At 39.1% G+C, this 18,804-nt stretch overlaps 1 protein-coding gene across 3 annotated transcripts in view; it reads right to left on the bottom strand.

Annotated features, from left to right (window-relative positions):
* Kiaa0825 (KIAA0825 ortholog) overlaps positions 1-18,804 on the bottom strand; it is a 406,282-nt gene that overhangs the window by 211,616 nt on the left and 175,862 nt on the right. For all 3 annotated transcript variants that reach the window (XM_055604019.1, XM_055604021.1, XM_055604022.1), the window contains 3 exons: positions 12,477-12,701; positions 4,829-5,234; positions 544-700 (listed from right to left, as the gene is read on the bottom strand). In XM_055604019.1, coding sequence (XP_055459994.1) covers positions 544-700; positions 4,829-5,234; positions 12,477-12,701 — 788 coding nt within the window. The remainder of the gene's footprint in view (positions 1-543; positions 701-4,828; positions 5,235-12,476; positions 12,702-18,804) is intronic.

Here is an 18,804-nt window from a genome sequence, read left to right as displayed (position 1 = left end):
GAAGGAAGGAAGGAAGGAAGGAAGGAAGGAAGGAAGGAAGGAAGGAAAGAAGAAAAGAAAGAAGTCATAAACTCAATATTTTCTGATGACTTGAGGGTTTTGTAAGTTTTTTTTTATATTACATAGAAAGTCTATAACTTTATTAACCCAAGAATGAAGGTTCCAGGAAAATAGCTATGTCTCTCTTTAGAAAATCCTTCTTTTCTACAAAAACCAGATTTCTCCTGGTATTTGTCGGCTGAACGGGCCACAAACACACAATTCCCAAACTACAACTCTCATCTCTATATTTCAGAAGTGAACTGAGTTTATGAGCCGTGTTATTGTTTAAATCATATAAATAAAACCTACATTGTTACAGGAAGCCTTTTTCTGTACATGCAGAACAGCCGGGGCTAAATAGATTCTATTAATAATGCAATATTGAGTTTAGTATTGACTTTAAGAAGTATTATCACCTCCTTGACTAACCCTTAGCTGCCAGCAGACGCTGCCTCAGGCCAGTACACACCTAATTGCTCGGTAAAAAGGCCGTTTCCCTACCTCATTGAGCCGCATGATGTGATAAATTTGCTGCAGGTACTCACTGCCACCTGGTTTGTGGCAGAGATCCAGGACCGTCGCATTTGTTTTCTGCTCAGTCAGTACAAGAGCGGCATCTCCTTCTAAGCCTGAGCTCTCCTCCATCGTCATGAATGCACTAAACACAAAGGACAAATATGTATCAGTGATGAGGGACTGTAGAGATGGAAAGAATCAGAGGTTGAGTGTGTAGAGTAAATGCATGTCTTGTACCCATAAAGACTCTTCAAATAGGTATGCCTTCCCAAACCACCACTGCTCCAATACACAGGGCCTGCGAACAAAGCACCTGAGAGCAGGTTTAAATTCGGAATCATTTCTTTTAAAAGAGTTCTTTGTTGAATTGATACTCCTGTCTATAAAACACTTCCCATTACTGCAATTGTTGAAATTGCTATAATCACAGGATGAAAACAAAACATTTCTTTTCAAGAACATGTAAGAAATAATTTGTATTATTGTATGTGAGGACAAAAAAGAATCTCTGATGCCAGAAACAAGTTTAGTATTCTGTCTCTTGTACATTCCTCTTTATGCCTGTGCTAAACATGTTAAAGACTAATTAACATGTTGAAACGGGGAGTCTGTTGTGTTAAATAGAGGCTGGATGCTTCGAGACCCAGGCTTACCACTGAGTATTTTACACTGACCTTTGACACCTGTTGCCTTAAAAAAAAATACATACTCCCTCTCCTACTTACTTTTTATAAGACACTTAGCAAAAATCATTACTCTGTTCTTATTACCACCCAAAGTCTACTCTCATCTTACCTAGAATATAGACACATTTTACAGATATGAAGTATTTCTTTGTTAAGTTTTCTGAGTTTGGGGAGTATTTGCATGCCAGTAAGAGATGACAAAAAGTGAAATACCTCCAGCTACGCCCGTGTAAACATGTGACAGTTATTCCCAGCTGTTCTCCACACCGGCTTTCTCATTGTAACTGCTATTAGTCTGTGCTAGACTTTGCGACCTAAGTATCTTGTAGGCATGTAGGTTTTATACTGTTTTCCAGAATAAATGAAATTTACTGTGGTGTAATCAGCTGAATGCTGCAGTTCATTGCTGAGATTTTGCCATGATTATAAAATTAGTTCTGCTAAGAGTCAGTGCCATTGACCTGAAGACTCCAAATGATCCCCAGCTGCTGGACATTAACATTGATATTGCTTCCACATGAGCTCCAAAACACCCCTCTTTCTTTCACACACACAAAGGAAATTTAAGACTACATAAGTCTTGCTCAAGAAATAGAAAATAAAGTGATTCCTACTGACTTAGAAATGCTCATTAGCAAGAGCAAATTTGTAAAAGACATTGCTACACTGAGAGAAATTTGCACATATCATTTTGAAGATGCAGACATGTTGCAGGCAAAATTTCTTGTCAGGTTTTGCAGAAGATGACATTGAAAAAGTTGAGGCCCCCTGACAAAGGAGTGTCTCAGTGTCAGCCCCTGAACTGTACCCTTCCCTGTCCATCACTGCGCAGGTGAAGCAAATGATTGGATTCAGTCAATGCTATGATTAATGAGTTCCTCTCTGGATTTGGGACTGCCTATCAATCATGTCATTAGGGAGAATGTGCCCTGAAAGAGGCAGACCTTAGCCAAGGAATAACTGCATTAATCTTAATCTGTATATGCAGCCAGCCAGCCAAGTCAGGGTCACCATGATGAAAAACAATAGTCTTCAACTCGACAAATTACTTTGCAAAGGCAGACATTTCTTTACTTTTGTGGCTGTGTGTTCTCCAGAATCTAAGTTGACTGTTTACAGCTTGAGAGTTGCTACAAGTGAAGGTTATTGTAATGAATAGTAACGCTTTCAGGCAGTGGGCAAGACAAGGGACACAGCTGCCTTCCCCCCAACTGCAGCTATTTTCATAAAATCGAAGCTGAATCTGAATGCAAAAGGAAAAAGCATAACTGAATGATATTACATACTTCCAAGATAATCTTTTTGAGTAACTTAACAGAAAATTATTTTAATTGAAATTGCTGCATACATTATTTTTTCTTGTAAAGAAGCCTGTGGTAAAGCCCAGGCAACCTCTGGCTGCCGCAGACACACTGATCTGCAGAGTGTATACGTATTCCTCATGTGGAGACCTAGGGGACGAACTGATGAGGAGATAGGGACACAACACTCACACAGGCACGCATGCACACATCACACACTTGTGTACCCACACGCACTCATACATGCATGCGTGTCCCAGATAATCATTCTAAAATCAGGGTCAAGAAGAGGTCTATCTATACCATACAAGCTCAGTGAACTTGCCGTCTACAGTAACTTAAGTCAATTTTGAGTCTTTTAAAAACATATCTGACTTTAAGTCTGCATTTTTGTATATTAGTATCATTTATGAAACTGAAAAAGGCATGATGTTGTGTTAGTTATCTAACTATTTAGAATCACTGAGAAGTAGAAAACATTTTTAAAAAGAAGCAGATCCTCATTTTTGCTGCATTGTAAGAAAAAGCCAACAGAAAGCCAACTTTTGACCACTAGCTAATCAGCTACATCCTACTGTGATGGCATCCTACTCTAGCGGATACTAAATGCGTTGGTGTTCCTTTAAGAACTGCCTTCTGAAAAAAAAATAATCTAGGAATGCCTGAAAGTATCACTTTATAAATAGATGATATTCATAGGAGTTCTAAACCAGCAATATCATACATTTTACTTTGTAAGTATAATCAGGTCTGCTGGGTTTGGCCTTCCTTCTCCTCTCTTTTTTTTTTTTTTTTTTAAATATATCCACTACCATGAATAATGACATTTGACCTTAATCTTTTAGTCACTGCCTTCAACCCTGTAATTCGGTATTGGATGCAAATATAAAGATTAAGAAGGTCACTCACTGTCAATGTTACTAAGGACTTTCCTTCTATTGTTATTCTTTCCCATTCACACACCAAAAATAACTGCCTAGTCTTCTGTGTGAGTAGATGAGAGAAACCAGGGCTACTTAACATTCGGAGTATTGATTAGAATGAATTATTACAGATTAACATGGACGAGCAGAATGTTCTGGTTACTGTTCTGCTAAGGAGAAAATGCAATATGTTTTTGTCTTTGGTTGTTTGTGTTCTGAGAAAGGGTCTCACCATGTAGAGCAAGCGTCTGTCTCCTGAGTGTCCACTGCCACATCTGGCAACACACAATGTATTTTAACAGAGTTTATAAGTGAGAGATGCTTACTAGTTCTCAATTTGATGCTGAAAATTTTGCTACTTCATTTTCAAAACAGTTCTGCCAGCTTGGTATCATCCTTGAAACTGAAACTTTGAGAGGGGCACAAAATGACCCCTTTACAAGGAATGCATATTTGCTCATCTGATTCTCAAGCCTGACCTCCTTCCTCATCACTGCCATTTATGAGTAACAGCCATCCTATTCCAGGTGACTTTCAGTCATCTCAGGCAGAAAGTTATCCAAGGGTCTGTTAGCCACTTGAATATCCCTTCAGTAACTAGGGGGGGACAGTGTGTGGGGGTGTCCAAACAATGGGCTGGCTTGGTCATGTGTAGACCACCTGAACTGCAATCCTTGTATCAATATCAAGCACTTTTATACCTACAGACTAACCTCAACACAGGAGAACTCTACATACATATTTGAATTCACCAGGGACCCTTAAAAATCTTTGCAGTGGCACAAATCACTTAGCTGTTGGTGACAAACCTATGAGAAAGCTGACATTTCCATTCTGAAACAGCTGGGTGTGTTTATAGCTTGTGAGTGATATGCCCCAGTTGCCCTCTGGGATTCTTACATTACCAGATGAAAAATGTGTACCTTTTTGACAATCAGGTACACAGAAAGCAATAAAAAGCCTTTTATATCCATTAATTCTCTTTTAATTCAATCTGTGCCCACTCCATTTACAAAATGCCTCGGGCTATGCACTAGATACCCCAGTTGCACACTGAAAACAAGTGAAACTAAATTCCCCTGGGTTGAGCAACACCCTTTTAATCAGAAACCTTAAGATGGAACCTAAGCCAGGATAGTGTTCCCGAATATCAATGGGGTTCAGATTTTACCAGGAACATCTAAGAGCCCCGCCTTTAGGGCAGAACTTATCTTTTTCTGTGTTCCTCAAAGGTCCTGTGATTTTTTTTTCCAAATAACCGTTGCTGCCCATCTGACAAAATTTTGTTGCTGTTGTGTATTGTGACTTTGGTACTGAGAAATTATTTGATGAAGCTGTGTAAGAAACAAGCACACTTTACCATTTGATGCTCAGTGTCCTTGCTTTCAGAAGCTGGCGCTCCATCCAGTTGGGTTTCTGCTGCTCAATGCGCAGTATGACCTTTTGGGTCAGTTGACTCGCACTGTTTCGCTCTCCAAGGATACTTTCCAAACACACACAAATTAAACCCAGTTTCTCCTTACTCCATCTGTCAAGGGAGGCACCTGTTAAACGTTCCACTGTGTTCCCATCCTCAAATATCCGACATATAATTACAATCAAGTTCCAGACAAGCAGGCCAGCTTTCTTCAATTCAGGCAAGTTTTTTGACATTTTTCTCTCAGACAGAAAAAAGAAGTATTTAATTGAGGGAGGCAAGCATGCAATCACTGTAGGTAACTTGCTGATTACAATAGATACTGCCTGAGCAGCAAGCCTCGTGAAGCCTGGGAAGAAAAAGTGGGAAAGGTATGATTACTGTTAGCATTCTCATGCCATCACATCATAGATTTTTTTTTGTCTCACTTTTGTGGAGAAAATTATTAAGATGAACAGGTTCTTAATGCTTTCCAAGAGAACCCCACCAGAAACTCCTAAGGTATACCTGAAATTTTCCAAATTTCAAGCATGATTTTATTCCTTCTATAAATAAAAATGAGAAAATTTAGAATTATAATTTATATGTTTATTTTTTAAGATTTAAGTTTTGAAGTATGGAATACTGCTAACAAATTAAGCAAAGGTCCACATGACCTTTGATACCACTGAGTCCCTTGCTACTGTGACAGTCAAAAGTATCTCTATCCTCTGGGAGCATATTTGTCCCTAGCTAAAAACTACTCTTTATGTGATTTTATGCTATCCGTTTTATTTTATTGCATTTATTTGATCTTGAGATACAGCCTCTTGTATGAAAGTACGGATGTAAACTCTTCCTATTGCCAAGGATGGCATCAGACTTTGGATCCTTCCGCCTCCACTCCTCAGTGCAGGGAAGGCTAGCATTCTCCACTAGACCCGAGGCCTGAGTGCCGGGGATCAAGCCCAGGGCTTCGTGTATGCTAAGCAAGCCTCTTGAACCCCAAGCATAAATCTGACTCCGCTAGATGAAGTCAGTTTTCAGGACTGGCCTTGCTCCGGGCTTGCAAGGCTGGAAGTAGGCTGGTCACCGTTCACGCATCCCACTTCTGCTCTCCTCACCTAACTCAAAACAACCAATCGGAATCCATCCTCCCAAGCCAGCACGGCTCTCCAGCTTCCCTTTCTCTTTCCCCCCTTTCCTTTTAGATGTCTTCTCCGTCCTTCATACCCAAGCAAGGATCGTTACCTCTGTCATTCTGTTTCTTGATGAGACCAAGCTAAAGTGCTAACCCAGTCCAAGCCGTTCTTATAAATTGTACTCCAACAATGGCAACATAACACCCTTCTGACATGCCGTTTTGTATTTTTAAATGCTTTATTCTTTATGTGTTTGTGTGCTTCTCTTCTAGTCTCACATAGTATACCTAAAAGATTTTATTACATGGGGCTGGAGAGCTGGCTCAGTGTTACAGAGTGCTTGTTGCTCTGGCAGAGGACCCAGGTTCAGTTCCCAGCACCCACAGTGAGGCTCACAATCCCAGTTCCAGGGGATCTAATGCCATCTTCTGTCCCCATGGACACCATCATGCAGATGGGGCATGTTAATATATGCATGAAAACACTCATATACATAAAACATTTATTTTATATCCCCTCATCCTAAACACAGACCCCAGACAAACAATTCCAACTCTATAACAAGTAGAAATGGCTAGTTCTCTTTGCACCTGAACTTCTACTGAAATTTCTCACTGTAAAGACTCCAGGAACTCAAATCCATAACTACTTAGTTAATGCTTAAGGCAAATTCCAATCAGGAGATTCAAATTGTTGCCAAATAAATCCATTCTAAACATGAAGGCAATGAGTCAATGAGGAGGTTAATAGCACACTTGTTGGTCTGTCTTTAAGTAAGTAGCCATCTAGTCTAATATTTAACATATTACAAAAAAAATCCCAATTTCAGAACTGAAAGAGTGTGAATTAACTACAGAGTGGTTGCTGGATTTAGGTTTATCGTAACTTTCTACATGGCTGGTACTATCATGGGAAAAAATGTCAAAGTGCTATTTAAGAATAAATGAAGGAAAGACAAGCAATGTTTTTAAATGAATTTTTATCACCATAAAATATGAATAACTCATCAATGCTAATGTCTGACTTACTATGTTTTATTGTGTTTAAAATGTCAACTTAATACTGCATGGTACAAACATCCAGTTCTAAGTTCATTTAGTTTCGTTGGCCCTTACAGGTATTTTTTTTTTAGGCATTATAAGAATGTAGTTAAGACCCATGCAGTATGCAGCATAACTGTAGAATGATTGTGCTCTCAAAATTAAGGCTTTTGCTTTTTAGTCTTAGTCATAGAACAGTCAAAGCTGTTGTTGCAACTTGCCCATAAATACCCAACAATGAACTCAATTCATTGTCCTTGCAAACTAACAAGGAAAACACTGTATTTTCATACATGTAAGATAAAGTCCAATGATCAAAAAGACAGTATTTGATATACTTTTAAGTAGATTAGAAAACCTGTATCTCACTCAGGATGATCTTTTCTAGATGCCACCATTTGCCTGCAAATTTCATAATTTCCTTGTGTTTAATTTCTGAGTAGTATTCCATGTGTGAATGTACCACAATTTCTGTATCCATTCCTCTGTTGATGGACATCTGGGTTGTTTCCAGGTTCTGGCTATTACAAATAAAGCTGCTATGAACATGACTGAACAGATGTCCTTGTTGTGTACTTGAGCATGTTTTGGATATATGCCTAGGAGTGGTATAGCTGGATCTTGAGGAAGTACTATTCCTAATTGTCTGAGAAAGCGCCAGAGTGAGGTATTCCAGAAGCAGAAAGACCCACATGGTATATGCTCACTTATAAGTGGATACGAAACCTATAAGATAGGATAAACATACTAAAATCTGGACAGCTAAAGAAGCTAAACAAGAAGGAGGACCCTGGGTAAGATGATCAATCCTCACTTAGAAAGACAAATGGGATAGACATTTGAAGAAGGAGAAAACAAGAAATAGGACAGGAGGCTACCATAGAGGGCCTCTGAAAGACTCTACCTAGCAGTGTATCAAAGCAGATGCTAAGACTCATAACCAAACCTTGAGTAGAGTGCCGGGAATCACATGAAAGAAGAGGGAGATAGAAAGACCTGGAGGGGACAGGAGCTCCACAAGGACCAAATATATCTGGGCATAGGGGTCTTTTCTGAGACTGATTTTCCAACCAAGGACCATGCATAGATATAACATAGAACCCCTGCTCAGATGTGGCCCATGGCAGTTTAGTATCCAAGTGGGTTTCCCTAGTAAGGGGAACAGAGACTGTCTCTGACATGAACTCAGTGGATGGCTCTTTAACCCCCCCCCCCCCCAGGGAGAAGCGGCCTTGCCAGGCCACAGAGGAAGACAATGCAGCCAGTCCTGATGAGACCTGGTAAACTAAGGTCAGACAGAAGGGGAGAAGGACCTCCCCTATAAGTGGACTTAGGGGCAGGGAGGAGATGACAGAGAGAGGGTATGATTGGGAGGGAATGTGGGAGGGGTTACAACTGGGATACAAAGTGAATAAACTGTAATTAATATAAAAAATAAAAATTTGCATGGAATCTTATGTAAGAAGTGGGAAATAGTAAGATCTGGAAAGGACAGGAACCCCACAAGGAGAGCAACAGAAGCAGAAAATTTGAACATAGGGGTCTTCCCTGAGACTCATACTACAACCAAGTACCAGGCATGGAGATAACCTAGCACCCCTGCACAGATGTAGCCCATGGTAGTTCAGTGTCCAAGTGGGTTACCTAGTAATGGGAAGAGGGACTGCCTCTGACATAAACTGGTTGGCCTGCTCTTTGATCACCTCCCCCTGAGGGGGGAGCAGCCTTACCATGACACAGAAGATGACAATGCAGCCACTCCTGATGTGATCTGATAGACTAAGATCAGAAGGAAGGGGAGGAGGACCTCCACTATCAGTGTATTTGGGGAGGGGTATGCGTGAAGAAGGGGGAGGGAGGGTGGGACCCGGAAGGGAGGAGGGAGGGGTTTATGGGGGGGGGGATACAAAGTGAATAAAGTGTAATTAATAAAATAAAATTTCAAAAATTTTAATTGAAAAATTTAAAAAGTTACATAAAAAAATAAAACCTATATCTTAAGTTTGTAAGTGAACAAATATGTTTTATTGGTGATAATTGTGTTTTTTGTTTTGTTTTTTGTAAAACTAGTATTTCCACATTGTTTAGAATAAATTGCAACAATAGTTTCTTGTTACACTTCCTGTATTTCTGCCCCCAGGATCCTTTTAAGGATCTCCCTGTGAACAGTAGTCTGAATGCACTTTTCCTTGTGGTAGTATTGGCTCATTTCCGACATTCATTGTTCCAACCAAAAATTTTCTATAAAGCATTCTTTTGATTAAAAGTTGTAGTTTGCCATTGAAGAAAGAACATCTCAAGTATGTTATTATTATTATTATTATTATTTTACTTAACTGCTGTCAAAAAACAACACAAAGTAGTTCTTTGTGCCTTTGCTCTCTGAAACACAAGGAAACAATTCCAAAAAGCTGAGCTATGTGTGAGAACATCTGTGCTTTTTATCTCCTGCCTCGTGCAACACTGTGTGGCGTTCACTCCTCTCGAGCGTGTAGTTTTCTCTATATAAGAGTATTTGCTGATGACGAAGAAGAAGAGGAAGCAGGAAATGCGCCTTAGTTTGTCTCTGTAATGCTCTGTGTGCTGCCTCCACGTGCTGATAGATGCTCTCATAGCTTCTGCCTACTCCTCTTTAGTAAGTCAGAATTCTGTGTTATAAATGGCACCTTCAAGCATTTGTCTTGTTTAGACCAAGTTATAAGGAACAAAATCACAGGTCACTCAACTTGAGCCCGGGGGGGGGGGGGGCTACAGAGTTTGTCTTCATCTTTTACACGCTTACTTTTGAAATCTTTTTCTAATCAAGACAGCTTGAGACTGCGAGTTCAATACAGCACTGCACAAAGCTCAGAAGGAGCTCACATTCAACGAAAACACACTGGCAGTCACATTTCAGATGACTTCCCTACACTCGCGCCTTCCCAACCTGATCACATTATTGTTTTACTTTACGATGCGGCCGAGAAAGCACTCCCGTTTTCAGTGAGAATGCTGTGCTGTGTCCCCAGTATTAAAGCAACAGGAACATGTTAGGGTCACATGTATCTTTTGAGGAAATCAATTTTGTTAAGAGCAGACTTGACAGCATGGCATTGATCTATTCCGGAAGCTATAGAAGGAATCATGGCTCCATGCCCATCCCCCACCCCACCCCACCCTGCACACCTGCCTTTACAGTTCCTCCCACACTGTCTCCAACACAGAACTCTCTCTCACTCACAGACTGAGAAAGTGTTCTTATAACAATCTTCAGAGAGAATTTTATCAAATTTTAATTTCTCTTTCTTTGCAGAATTGTGTATGTTCCACGTGTCTATACTCATTTACTTACACTAGCCTAGTGACAGGAGGACAGAGAACATGTATAGTGTATCCGTGATCATGAACACGTTTGTACATTCAGCAAACAGCCACTGAGTCGATAGATGACTGAATGCTGACACACAAATACCGTCTGTCTCTAGCAGTATCCTTATCTAAGGAGGATGGAAACCAAGGCCTCCAAGAGAACATGCAAAAATGGAGAGGGCCAAACCCTCATATCCAGTTTTTCTCTTATACATACCTATAAAATTTTAATGTATAAATTAAGAACAATAATAGATTACTAACAAATTGTAATGTAGACCACTTTAAATAAGGTATTGTAATAAAACTATGCGGATGTAGACTCTCTCTTGAAAGGAGTGACACAAACACAAATATTTGTGAACTGAAGTTGACTAAGGTCAAAGAAAACCACAGAGGGCAAAATCACAATAAAGACTGAAAAGGAGAGAGAAGGAGGGCCAGGAAGCGCGACAACCCCCTGAAGCATTTCAGAACACAAACAACAGTCTTCTGCATTGTCATGCACACTTAGAATGCACACTGGCCAGTAGTTCACAGCAGGTGGACAGAGGTCGTGCTTCCTAGACCACTAAGAGTGAGCGACACATCCCAAACCTGGAAGGAGACCTAAACTAATGGGAACCACTCTGACATGCGGGAGAACTCACCAGGGAAACGGTGACATTTTCTAATTTCAATAAATACCTTTACTATCCAAAGGATTTTTGATAGGCCTTGAACAAAATTAAGAAACTATAAGATAAATTACTCATAGATAATTGATTTGAGTTAGTAATAGAAGGCAGTGATAAGAGCTACACTGTTTAGGATCTCCATGGGGAAGAATTAAATAAATAAATAAATAAATAAATAAATAAATAAATAAATAAATAGATAGATAGATAAATAAATAAATAAGCAAATAAAGAAATAAATAGAAAAAGAAAGAAAAGGTTAGACCCTTCAACTCAGTTTTGTGGGTTCTAGTTGGAATGTTATATTATGGAAAGTTTTCCTTAAAGTTAAAAAAATATTCTTTAAAAATGAATACAAAAGATGTTTCAAATTAGAAAAGGGAAGATTCACACAGATAATATATGTTTAAAGGAATTTTGTTAAAATTCAATGGCAATAAAACTATCTCAGCAAAACAGAGGGCTTTAATGAAATAAATGAGAATGTAGAGATAAATGATGGCTCTTAAGTGCACCTGGCAGAAGGATTACTCTGACCAGGGCCAATAAATTCAGTACAGAACAACAAGTATGGGGAACAGTTATCCTATCAGAAATTATATGCAACTACCCAACTAGTGCCATTGGGACCGGAAAACTACATCTCAAGGTATACAAAGGGAAAGAATGGGAAAGGTAGGTGGTAGTTGCAGAGAAAAGTAAACAAAAATCAATCAATCAATCAAACAAACAACAACAACAAAACAGTTAAACTGAATGAGTAGCCATGAGGGCACATAGATTATCATCTAGATTTAATGTAAAACAGGTCATGTGACTTTTGTGAATACTAACACAGAAACAAAAGATTAAAAACTCTGAATTACTTCTAGGCGACTCAAGAACGGTGGAAGACGCGCCCTTCCCAGGAGGCACGCGCCAAGCATGCCGGGCCTAGGGCTCAGGCTTGAAAACATATACAAAGGTAGCATACTCCAGGTGACACATGGAATATTGAGGAGCGTGTTTGTATGAGCTTATATTTATGCATGCAATAACAATTAGTAAAGGAAGAAGAAAAAGGCCACAAGTCTGAAGGAGAGTGGAGAAGGATAAGGATTTGGAAAAAGAACAGAGAAAGAAGAGATGTGTCAATCAAACTATAATCTCAAAACTAAAAATAAAGAAATAAGGCAAATTTCCAAAAATCATGAAGTACTAATTTAAAAAAAAAAAAAGATGAGTACTTGAGTCATTTTCATTCCTACTTATATTATCTGTGTGGCTCATAGCAAAAGAGAGTAAGTGCCTCCATATACATGCTAAAATGAAAATTAATACCATTCACCAGTCTTAGGATGTTTAACTGAAGGCCTAAAAGAGTGCTTCTACTGAGGACACTTTCTTAAGGAGCAAATGCGGCTACCTTTATTGGACCCTTTCCCTTTGGAGTCTCTTGGAGTGTAATTCCATTCTGGTGGGATGCTCTGAAGCAGCTGATCGGGAACATGGGGTTTGCTTAGGTTTGTCTCATTGTTTCTCCGACATCTCATCATGGACATTATCTGTTGCACAGTGTCCCTGACAGCGTCCATCAGGGCCAGTCTCAGGCAGCGGATGACTTCTGGCTGGTACTCCGCACACACTGAAACTTTAAAAGCAAGGAGCGTATTATGGTTAGCAGACACTGGTCACCAGCTGTGTCTTGTTCATCTGGGAAGACTCTCTCACAGTTATCTAGTTTAAAGCTAGAGAGAATGAGAACTTAATTTAAACAGTACACCATTTAATTGCGAACGAGCTCATAAACCATATGAAATAGAAGTTTCCCTTACCTAGAAATGAAAGAACATGAAGTAAGTGCATGGAAAGCAGCAGACTGACCTCGAGCTTTGAACTCTGGAGGGGCAGTAGGAACTGTATGACCTTCACAGAGAGCACATGTCAATAACCTTAAAGTCTCTAAGCAGCCGACAGAGCATCAGCGGTAGGGTGCTTTTACCTGCAAGACCCTGGGCTTCAACTTCAACACTCTTGGGCTGCACATATGTGCTGGGGAAAATCACCATGACCAACATCAACAAGGTTGTAACGTTTTACATAACTACTGACTCACTTTCTCTTTTCCATGAAACTGAATCCTAAGACACTGAAAAGGATCTAGAGAAATATGAGAAACCATCTAAATGTCCAATTAGGTCTCATAAATTCATCATCACAAAACACCCTAATACTTCACAGATAAAAAAAATAACATTGCATTAGAAAAGAGCAAGGTACACACACACTCAAATAAAATTTTATGAAAAGATGTTAAAGTAGGGACTTAACCTTCTAGAAGACATAGTGTAGAAAGGCTACATAATAGTCCCAACCGCAGTTGCTCTAGGCCTGTATAGTAACTCTATGTAATCAACATAAAAGAGATAGGCAAAAGTATCACTCAGTAATAATTTCTATTTTGATTTTTCGGTCATAAATGTATTTGGGTTAAAATAAGCATTTTTCAATTTGTAGGAATAATCTTTTAAAATTTGTTCATTTTAGACCTGCTACAGAATACAAAAAAGAAACTATTATTTAAATTTTCTATAATTTCAATGAATGAAAACATAAGTAGGTTTAAATTAAGAGGTTTTAATTCCTTCTTCAAGAAAGATTTTCTATGCAATCAAGAATAACTTAAATTAGCTTTATAAAATTAGCACAGGGCATTTGATTGTGTTTCTAGGTAAAAAGCATTGATATAAACAGGCATTCTATGAGAAAAAAATCTTTCCTAACTGTATATTGACAGATCATTTATATACAGAACAAAGAACTCCAAATTGTAAATAGCAAGAAATGTCCTTATCTAGCACAGTACTATGTGTAATGAATATATACCACTAAAAGAGCCTTTAATTATCAAATTTACAAATCAGGTGCCATTGAAATAAAGGTTTCTCTCTAGTCTCTAGGAAGCTAGGGAGTCAAAAGTAACAACATTAGTGAAAATCCCATCAAAATATATTATAATTATTTTCTTCACCTAGAAAATGAGTATCTTTTCTTGTGAGATCCCTAATGGTGGAGCTGGGGGAGGGTACTATCTCTGACTCTTTTGTCTGCTTTTAAGACCCCATTCCTCATACTGGGTTGCCTTCTACAAGCTTAATACAATGAGATGTGTTTAGTTAGTCTTTCTGCAACTTGATGTGCCATGGTTGATATCCATGGGAGGCCTGCCCTTCTCTAAGGAAAAATGGGGGAGGAGTGGATGCAGGAGTGGGGGCCAGGGAGGGAGGGAACTGGGGGGAAGAAACTAAAAGAAGCAGGAGGGAGGAGAAACTGTTGTTAAGATGTAAAAAATAATTTAAAAAAATAGGAGACTGGAAACAATTAAAAGGAAGAAAAATGAAAGAAGAAAGAAAAAAAAGTTGTTTCAAAACTTTAGATGATTAAAAAAGTACATTTAAATCTGCATATAATGAGACTCTGAATCTTTTAAAATAAGGAAACTGTTGAATTAGATGCTACAATGAACCATCTAGTATGTAGTCAGGAAGGATACACAGTATTCATCACACAGTATACACAGTATACATCACACAGTATACAGTAGACAAGATTCAGCATACATCCCACAGCAAAAGACTTGTAAAGAAGCTTAAATAGAGCCAGGCACAATGGCTCACTCTTGTAATCTCAGCACTTGGGGAGACAGAGGCAGATGGAGCTCTGTGAGTTTGAGGCCATCCTGGTGTAAAAAGACAAATCCGGGATATCCAGGGCTACACAGAGAAACCCTGTCTTGAAAAGAAATTTTGAATGGGGAATGAGAAGAGAAAATGGAAAGGTGAATATAATAAAAATAAGTAATATTGAAATATGAAAATACCACAGCAATACTCATTATTTTGTAGAAGGATTGCAGTCTAACCAAAGTAAATAATAGAGAAAAAGAGGAAGAAAATGATAAGGTCTTTCATGCATCAGAAAAGACTGTGAGAACAAATACCTGACAAGTAGCTTATGAACAGGATATATGAAAAATTCTCTAAAGCAGCTCAACAAAACAACACTAAGTAAACAAGTTTTGAACAGATATCTTACAGAAGAATAATTTTAAATGTCCCTTAATAATAAAAAGAACTTCTATATACCATTAATAATGAGGTAAATGTACATTAAATTACATAATACTCTGTAATAGCACATATGCATTAATATGATTAAAATTTTTTAAAAAATGGATAATTCTAAGTGCTGACATGGATGTGAATGCACTTGTTATGCATCTGTGGGAACGTGAAAACCTATGGTTCCCTGGAAGCCGGCTCTCAATTTTCAGCTGCTAAGCATGAACTCCATCCTGTTACCACGACTTCCACCTCTCTGCAGTTTCCAGATGGAAGGGAAACTTGTTAACATAAAGCTTTATTCACGGTAGCCCCAAAGCAGAAATAACCCCGGTATCCATCCATGTTGCTATCACCGGGTAAAAGAGAGAACACTGCTATGTAAGGTCCTCAGGGAATACCCATCAGCAAAGAGTAGGAAAAACTGTCAACAGAGCTTAGGATAAGCCAAAGGAATCAGGTACAAAAGAACACATAGACTTTCAAGATTCTGGAACTGTCGGAAGTGAGCCATGGCACAAAGCCAAAGGATCGTCTTCCAGGTAAGTATCTGATTAGGTCTTCAGAATGATAGTACTAAAGACTGAATGTGGAGGGTATACGTGTGTTAAAAGACGTGGGAAGATGTCTCTGTTGCTTGGTTGCCATGCAGTTTTTACATTGGTTACAATTACTGAACTCTTCACTGAAAATGGGTAGATTTCGCTGTATTGGGACTGGGGGTGATATATCGGGGGTAATAGTACTTGTTGTAAAATCATGAAGTTCTGAGTTCAGTTCTCCAGAATCTATGTAAAAAGTCAGGAAGGGACTCTATGTGCCTTTAACTCTAGTACCGGGCAGAGGGCACAGAGACAGCAGGATCGCTGGGGTTTTTTGGTCACCAGTCTAATCAAAAACCAGTGAGCCCAGGGTTTACAGACAGACAGCATAGCAGGAATAAGGCGGGGATGACTGAGGAGGGCATGGAACATACATGCCTGGCCTTTGCACATTTGTGCATAGGCATGTCTGCAAAAATATACAAACATACTTAAACACACATGCACATATACATACAAGTGAGAGACTGGGAATCAGACTTCCACCTAGGCGGATGGACCACGGCGAGGTAACAAAGTGGCAAATCTCCAATTCTGCCAGCTTCTTCCTCAACCTCCTGACTTCTGCCTCCCACCCACAGGCCTCCTGCTGATGGACCACTGCAAGGTGTTCAAAACTGGATCAGGACATGTCAGTCAACCAACCTAGCTTTCTTTAGCTGACCAACCCTATATTAGGAGAGGAAAACTCTCTAAGTCTCCAGCCCTTAAGAAGAGACTGGATCTTTCTCCTCCGTGAGCCCCCCTCCCAGCTTTGTGGAGCGCACTTGGTCTTTGTGTCTGATGCATGTTTCCTGCCTTGCTTCAAGTGCTGCTGTGTCTGCAGTGTATGAGGTGTCTTTGCTGCCACGCGGGACACTTCAGAATTTCCTGCCTTCCAATTCTTTAACTGGCAGAGAAAATGATTCTGATCAAGACCCACACACATGCAAGACATTTTTAAGGTTTTCTAAAGATACAGTACTACTAGAGACACAGGACAGCTGTTTAATAAGAGGCTCAGACAAAGAAGAACTTTGTAGAACAAAGATAGCCTTAAACTTTCTACAGTATTACAACTACAGCACTGGTCTTGCAGCGATTTATACAGGTAAAAAAGAAAATCACTTCTGCGGGGAAAAAAAGGCAAGCCACTGCAAACCAACTTTAGTAAGAAGAAAGAATTAAGCTATGTGTGCATTCTTGTTTGTTTCGAGACAGAGTTTCTCTGTGTATCCCTGGCAGTACTGAAATTTGCTCTGCAGAGCGTGCTATCTTTGAACTCACAGAGATCTGCCTGCCTCTGCCTCCCAAGTGCTGAGATTAAAGGAGTGTGCCACCATCGCCCAGCTTATGTATACATTCTAAAGAGCTCTTATAGACAAGACAGTTTGTAAAGCTGAGAAAGAGAAGATAGAAATGAAACAGAGCATCCAGAGTTAAATTTCTATAATTCACTGAGAGCTTCCCAACAACTGAGCAAAGCGATCCAGGAAACAAAGCAAGGCTGCCGCCGCACTGCAGAGCCAACTGAGCATGTTTGTCAGCTATAACGTTTCAGGGCATCCTGAACAACAGTTTCCTCCTTTACAGACCTGTTTTGACATTGTCTTAAGAACTGGCTGCATGACAGACAGTGTTCTGAGGCTAGTTTCATTCGTCCTATGCAGATTATTTGTTCTACCTTGAAGAGAGAGGCCGTTAGTGACTGCCACAAAACCTACGTCTTTCAAAGAACTGGTGTTCAAATTGTCAGCATCAGGTACCTCATAGTTTATATTATAATCTTTTAAAATGAGTACTGTCATTCTTGTTTTCTCTATCTGGGTCATGTTCTTTCTATGGAATTAGATGTCAAATTTCTAATTACAAAATAGATTTTACATTTCATGTTCAAATTCATACGTCAAACTTTAACAGAAAAGAAAATACAGAGAAACTGTGAGAAGATGGGTGGCTCTGCTTCGACTCCATCCATCCTACTGAGGCCAGCCCGAGGCGTCTCAGCATCTCTTTCCAGGTTATGCAGCACTGAGATGCAGCACTGCTACTCATTCTACACTCAAGTGGGAATGACTGTGATATTGTCTGGGTGAGGTGGCTGAAAGCCTGCAGAGCCTTGTCAGAAGGGGAAAACACACAATGACATTTTAAAATAATATACTGGTAAGTTGCTGTGCCTAGGTAAGTTACATTTGTAGAAGTAGGGACCCATGATTGGCTAGGGCAAAAGTAAGATCATGTTGTGTTTAAGCTGTATTTTCTTTTTTATCATTTGAGAATTTATATATAATGTGTATATATTATATTATTCTTATATTGTATTTATTATATAATATATACACATTATATATATTATGTGTTATATACACTGTGTTATATATATGTATATTATACATAATATGTATACATAAATGTGTCTTCATCAAATCCACTCCCTTTTCCCCACCTTTAATTCTTCTTCTATCCCTCCCACCACCAATTTTCTCTCTCAACTTCTTGTTCTTAATAAAACTCACCTCACTGAGTCTACTTGGTGATGCCTGTATTCACATGGGTGTGAGTCCAGCTACTGCAGTGTGGGCAGCCTCTGAGGGGCCATATTCCTTAAGAAATGGATATATTTCCTTCTAATGTGTTATATTTTCAAGTTAAACAGAGCCATAGAGACAAACTTACTTTTGTCACAAACCTGAATATGTCTTTTTAATATGTCATGACTAACCATGATTGGAAGCAGAACCAGAGAAAATCCTATGAAAGTTTTGGGAGAGAAATGACAAAGGTACAAACCCATGTGACCTCTGCAAATGTTTGTATAAAGAACAACAACAACAACAAAAAATCTAAGGCAAAGCTCATACTTACCCACATCCTTTCTAACCAGGACAGTATGTGTCACTACAGTTTCATATCATGAATAATGGATCAAGAATTTAACACTTGAGGAATAATAATGTTTGACACTAGAGACGAAGTGAATATAATTTTTCTAGAGATTCAAAAACAGCTAAAATAGCAGGGAATGGTGGGCTTTGATGGTTGTTTAATT

This window comes from Psammomys obesus, unplaced genomic scaffold (genome assembly GCF_907164565.1).
Source record: "Psammomys obesus unplaced genomic scaffold, mPsaObe1.curated_primary_1811, whole genome shotgun sequence".
In the NCBI taxonomy this organism is placed as follows: domain Eukaryota; kingdom Metazoa; phylum Chordata; class Mammalia; order Rodentia; family Muridae; genus Psammomys; species Psammomys obesus.
This window is presented reverse-complemented; position numbering and strand designations above follow the sequence as displayed.